The 6,204-nt window shown below is 45.2% G+C and overlaps 1 protein-coding gene across 4 annotated transcripts; it reads left to right on the top strand.

Moving 5' to 3' along the window:
- The first annotated feature begins 2,462 nt into the window (after positions 1 to 2,462).
- Positions 2,463 to 6,081, top strand: tssc4 (tumor suppressing subtransferable candidate 4). 4 transcript variants are annotated; one of them, XM_029767654.1, is made up of 4 exons: positions 2,463 to 2,483; positions 4,034 to 4,175; positions 4,499 to 4,572; positions 4,677 to 6,081. In XM_029767654.1, exon 4 carries the CDS (start codon positions 4,748 to 4,750, stop codon positions 5,684 to 5,686), a length of 939 nt encoding a protein of 312 aa, XP_029623514.1. In that variant the 5' UTR covers positions 2,463 to 2,483; positions 4,034 to 4,175; positions 4,499 to 4,572; positions 4,677 to 4,747; the 3' UTR covers positions 5,687 to 6,081. The 4 variants fall into 4 exon arrangements, with proteins under 4 accessions (XP_029623514.1, XP_029623515.1, XP_029623511.1 ...); XM_029767655.1 differs by lacking the exon at positions 2,463 to 2,483 and adding an exon at positions 2,774 to 2,880 and having other exon boundaries at positions 4,034 to 4,158; XM_029767651.1 differs by lacking the exon at positions 2,463 to 2,483 and adding an exon at positions 2,774 to 2,880.
- Positions 6,082 to 6,204: the final 123 nt, after the last annotated feature.

Below are 6,204 nucleotides of genomic sequence, written 5' to 3'. Positions count from 1 at the left end.
GGGAGGGTTATGCTACCCATGTGAATGGCCTCAAATTTGATGTTTGGCAATTTTGTACGGTTTTAAAAACCCTTCAATTCTCACCAAACGAATTGATATTTTGTACAGCCTAACCATATGAGCCTAATTGACTAGCCTACTAAATTCCTTCAATGTGGGCTATGTGAAGAAACACAGTCCACCAATATATATATATATGCTCAAAAAATAAAGGGAACACTTAAACAACACATCCTAGATCTGAATGAAAGAAATAATCTTATTAAATGTGTTACTGACTTGTTGCACCCTCGACAACTACTATGATTATTATTATTTGACAATACTGGTCATTTATGAACATTTGAACATCTAGGCCATGTGCTGTTATAATCTCCACCTGGCACAGACAGAAGAGGACTGGCCACCCCTCATAGCCTGGTTCCTCTCTAGGTTTCTTCCTAAGTTTTGGCCTTTCTAGGGAGTTTTTCCTAGCCACCGTGCTTCTATACCTGCAATGCTTGCTGTTTGGGGTTTTAGGCTGGGTTTCTGTACAGCACTTTGTGATATCAGCTGATGTAAGAAGGGCTATATAAATAAATTTGATTTAGATTTTTTTATTTTTTATTAAATACTTTTTTCTTTACATAGTTGAATGTGCTGACAACAAAATCACACAAAAATAATCAACGGAAATCCAATTGATCAACCCATGGAGGTCTGGATTTGGAGTCACACTCAAAATTAAAGTGGAAAACCACACTATAGGCTGATCCAACTTTGATGTAATGTCCTTAAAACAAGTCAAAATGAGGCTCAGTAGTGTGTGTGGCCTCCACGTGCCTGTATGACCTCCCTACAACGCCTGGGCATGCTCCTGATGAGGTGGCAGATGGTCTCCTGAGGGATCTCCTCCCAGACCTGGACTAAAGCATCCGCCAACTCCTGGACAGTCTGTGGTGCAACGTGGCGTTGGTGGATGGAGCGAGACATGATGTCCCAGATGTGCTCAATTGGATTCAGGTCTGGGGAACGGGCGGGCCAGTCCATAGCATCAATGCCTTCCTCTTGCAGGAACTGCTGACACACTCCAGCCACATGAGGTCTAGCATTGTCTTGCATTAGGAGGAACCCAGGGCCAACCGCACCAGCATATGGTCTCACAAGGGGTCTGAGGATCTCATCTCGGTACCTAATGGCAGTCAGGCTACCTCTGGCGAGCACATGGAGGGCTGTGCGGCCCCCCAAAGAAATGCCACCCCACACCATGACTGACCCACCGCCAAACCGGTCATGCTGGAGGATGTTGCAGGCAGCAGAACGTTCTCCACGGCGTCTCCAGACTCTGTCACGTCTGTCACGTTCTCAGTGTGAACCTGCTTTCATCTGTGAAGAGCACAGGGCGCCAGTGGCGAATTTGCCAATCTTGGTGTTCTCTGGCAAATGCCAAACGTCCTGCACGGTGTTGGGCTGTAAGCACAACCCCCACCTGTGGACGTCAGGCCCTCATACCACCCTCATGGAGTCTGTTTCTGACCATTTGAGCAGACACATGCACATTTGTGGCCTGCTGGAGGTCATTTTGCAGGGCTCTGGCAGTGCTTCTCCTGCTCCTCCTTGCACAAAGGCGGAGGTAGCGGTCCTGCTGCTGGGTTGTTGCCCTCCTACGGCCTCCTCCACGTCTCCTGATGTACTGGCCTGTCTCCTGGTAGCGCCTCCATGCTCTGGACACTATGCTGACAGACACAGCAAACCTTCTTGCCACAGCTCGCATTGATGTGCCATCCTGGATGAGCTGCACTACCTGAGCCACTTGTGTGGGTTGTAGACTCCGTCTCATGCTACCACTAGAGTGAAAGCACCGCCAGCATTCAAAAGTGACCAAAACATCAGCCAGGAAGCATAGGAACTGAGAAGTGGTCTGTGGTCCCCACCTGCAGAACCACTCCTTTATTGGGGGTGTCTTGCTAATTGCCTATAATTTCCACCTGTTGTCTATTCCATTTGCACAACTGCATGCGAAATTTATTGTCAATCAGTGTTGCTTCCTAAGTAGACAGTTTGATTTCACAGAAGTGTGATTGACTTGGAGTTACATTGTGTTGTTTAAGTGTTCCCTTTATTTTTTGGAGCAGTGTATTTACTTTCTCTTAGAATTAGGCCTAATTGATTTATAATATAATTCTATTTTATTCAAGTGATGTTCTCTCTGACAGATTACAGTACTAATTGAAGATGGGTGATGGTTCTTAAAATGTAACCTACTTTCTATCGTTTTTTTTGTAGAGAAAAAGGGGGAAACACTGGAAGATGTACATCGGTAGTTTCGGTGGAAAAGGTTGTGTCAACTGTAGGGGCGCCCATGTTTGCTGGGGATCGGAAGTGTCGGTGCCAGAGTGGCAGGTTGAGTTGGCCAGGGCCAGAGTAAGTAGTACGGAAGGTGTTTTATGCTGAGGCAGTGAAGAAGTAGAGGAGGATGGGTAAAGGATCCTGAGAGAATCCCTGTGAGTAGGCCTAGTAGATATGTGACAGCACCGAGGGATAGGTCAATGAGTGATGTATGCTTCATACCGATGGTTTTAATGAGTGTAGGGTTAGATGGTAGGGTCAGTTAAATGTTTTTACTTTCCCATTTTGTGGATATAAGAATAATGAATGTATACCCCAGTCTTGGTGGCGGTAATGCAACAGAAATTGGATGCCAACCACCGAAAAACCTCCGCGAATAAGATGTAGGGTTAGAAACTCTGATGTAGGCCTACATTTACAATCCAGTAGACTAAGGCGATAGGGTATCGAAGATTGGGTTATTAGCCCACCAAAGGTAGGAGCGGGGAAAACTACCCTACCCAGCATACATTGCAGCATGCAAACCGAAGTTGCAGCGCCAGCGTGAAGAAGGTAAAGCCGGAGATGCAGCTAGCAACACAGATCAGCTTAGAACGCTTTATTTAGTATCTAGATAGTTTAATGAACACATCCCAACGTATCAATGAAGTATTGTAAGATATAGAATGATTATGTGTGGTTGTGGTGTGTTCCACCCTCCCTTTATTGAAAGTCAGCTAGCCAACCAGGCTACTAGCTAACGTTAGCTAGATATTCAACGTCGATTTCCATAACTGGTTTACTTCGTGGTGAACTACTCAACCCTCGATGTTTTTCTGCTGTCTTCCCACCGAATACCATGACAAACAAAAGCTAGCTAGGATTGCTGAGAGATGCACGAACTAGCTACTAATGTTGGGGGGCGTAGTCGCTGTGTTAGCTCTTGTCTTGTCCATCGCACGACGACGAGATGCCCACGTTCTGTCGTTTTCCATATCCTTTCATCGTAACTCACCAAAGTAAACATTTTTAGAGTGCGGGATTACTTTTCTCTGTATGTGTAGGGTGTAATTTCTCCCAAAATATGAGTACTTTGATTACCGTCAAAATACCCTGATCCACGCGTATGCGTCGGATCTGCACTACGAGCTGCGTGGACAAGAGCTTGTCTGGCGGTAACATTGAGCTAGATGGAGGACTCAGGCCCATTTTAGGATGGCAGCGCCATTGAGGACTTTAAACATTTTTAAGTAGTGAACGGTGGGACATCTATAGGTTAAGGAAGGATCATATAATTCCATCCAGGTCATCATGAGGGATCAGCCAATTAATTATACTCATGAGCAAACATCCCATAACTGCAGGTGTCAGTAAATCGCCAACCTTGGCTTTATACCTTTTCAAACAACACGCCAGGTGGCAATATGCCTCCTTTCAGTTTGTTTACAAACTCCGTAGTAGTAGAAGGAGAAAATTGACTACTTCAAAATGGAGATGGCCTCAGTGGCATTGCCCATGCTCTCGCAGATGTCATAATGGGACAGATACAATGTTGCGTCCAATATCTATACAAGGCAACTCGCTGTCATTGCGTGATGGACCAGAGTTACTGTGTTGTAATGCAGATCCATCTACATATGACTGGTTGTATGTAAGCAATGAAATCACAATTGACATATATGCATGAGTGGGTAACAGACTGATCTGTGTGCATTTGTTTTTACAGATTGTCACTACACCATTTTAGTCTGGTATTGGTCACACCATGGCAAAAGTTGGAGCTGTCATCTATCCCCACACATTTGTTGTCTTATCTGAGCTGAGCAGAATTCCAACCAGCTCCCACAACCTGTGAGTCTGCAACTCCAGTAAGATACGTCCTCACACTAACACAAACGGTAACATTACGTAGGATGTCAAACATTACATTATCTGAAGGCCCTCGGTACTGATGCACCCACTTACAGTACTCAATGTTAACACTACGCTGCAGAGGACTTATAGGCCTACTCATCTGCAGTTGACTCACCACACTTGACATCTTGTGTTGATGTTGTGCAACTGCTCTGAAATGATAGTTTCATTGTTTTTACCTGTCAATGTACTTATTATTTACACTATAGGCCTAAGCTTAAAATGACTAGATCCGTATTACTGTTTTTTATGTATATCTTTCTTTGTGTCTGTTAAGGGTGGAAGGACTGCCATCACCCTTGAACCTCACTGATACAGAAAGTGGCGGTGTTGCAGCTCTACCAAGCTAAGGTCAGTCATTTCTTGGCAAAATGAAAATATTATAATCCATGCTATATTACCTCACACATGATGTTTCAATTATCACTCAGAACAACCCTCTCATACTCTTCCAGGCTCTTCACCCCTTGACTTTGTGAAAGTCGTCATTTTTTCCTGTGGTATCAGACCCAGGCCCTTGAGAGCAATGTGTGAGCAAGAGGACCACGGAGACGGTGCCCGTAACAAGCTGTCCAACAGTGACGCTATCAAGCTGACAGATGACCTCTCTCTGAGTGACTCCGACCCTGAAGAGCGTAATGAGTCCATAGACCCAGAGGTGGAAGACTTGTCCTCATCTGATGATGAAGTGCATCAGAACTCCGGCCCTGGTCCCGGTCCCAAGAAACCTGCATTCAGTCTGACAGGTGGCAGCTCAAGCTTCTCCAACCGCAGCCGAAGCATCTTTGATTGCCTGGAGAGTGCCGCTAAGCTGTCCTCGTCCCATCTGGGCCAGGACAATGTCATTGACGGGGTCTTTGCACGTCCCCCTCCACCCCCACTGCTGCCAAGTGGAAAGAAGTATGGGGAGAAGGTGGGGGAATTGGTCAGCAAGCCTCCTCAGAAGAGAGGAGTGCCAGATTACCTGGTGAATCCTGAGCGCTGGACGCGCTACGACCTGGAGGATGTGCCAGAGACCAGTGACAGCAAGAATAGCATGGTGGCTCAGCAGTACATACAAAGCCTGCAGCAGCAGAAGAAGGAGAACACGACGGAAGATGATCCTGAAGAGCCTTTTATACCTACTTTCAACCAGGGCCAGAGCAGTAGCTCAGAGCATAAGATTGTGTTCTCCAGGCCTAGCCGGCCACAGAAGGATGACGCTGAAGAAGTTAACAAGCCTGATCGAACCAAGAAGGTAGGGATGGGTCTCTGTCACTTAGATGATGAAGAAGAGGAAGGTATAGGCCTGGCAATCGCCCCTCAACGCCCAAAGGAGAGTGAGCGGAAGAGGAAGTGGACCCCGGTGGGGGACGAAGAGGGCGCGCTGAGTGATAGGAAGGATCAACCGCCTATTGGCTTCGTCATTAATAGGAACGTCAACAGGAAGAACTTCCGCAAGACGTCAGAGAAAGATGAGGACTGAGAGTACACATACATGACCTCAATCAATTGAAGTCCTCTGGAAATAATGGAGGACCCTAAATATGGACAGTATTTTAGTGCTTCCCTGTAGAACCTCAACCAGGGGAGTTTTTTTCCTAATCAAGGGAATGGTTTCGGCCTCTTGACTTTTCATCAGAATTAATGTAAAATGTGTATTTTGAATATTAACTTCAGACATGAAAATCACTTGTCAGTAATGCTAATGTATATGGCTGTTTCGAAGTCCAAAGAATATTGAATTTAGCTGTCAAGTATACTGGTGGAAGTGTAATGTAAACAATTGTATTTGTAGTAGACCATAGTAAGTGGCATTATTTTTCCTATTGCTGTAACTATTATTGATTATTGGAGCAGTAAAGTCTTCCCACAACTCAATCGTTTCTTTGTCACTTATGAATCTTTGTTCCTGTATTTTCTGTGACTGATGTAAAGCCAATAGTGTTTAATTTGTGATTAATCTAGAAGTTATTCAACGTGTTATTATATTACAGTATTTGA

This window comes from Salmo trutta, chromosome 12, assembly GCF_901001165.1.
Source record: "Salmo trutta chromosome 12, fSalTru1.1, whole genome shotgun sequence".
NCBI lineage: Eukaryota > Metazoa > Chordata > Actinopteri > Salmoniformes > Salmonidae > Salmo > Salmo trutta.
Note: the sequence above shows the minus strand (reverse complement) of the source record. Positions and strands in the feature narration are given on the sequence as shown.

Excerpts from the sequence above, each read along its gene's own strand:
- tssc4 (XM_029767654.1), top strand. The coding sequence starts at position 4,748 with ATGTGTGAGCAAGAGGACCACGGAGACGGTGCCCGTAACAAGCTGTCC.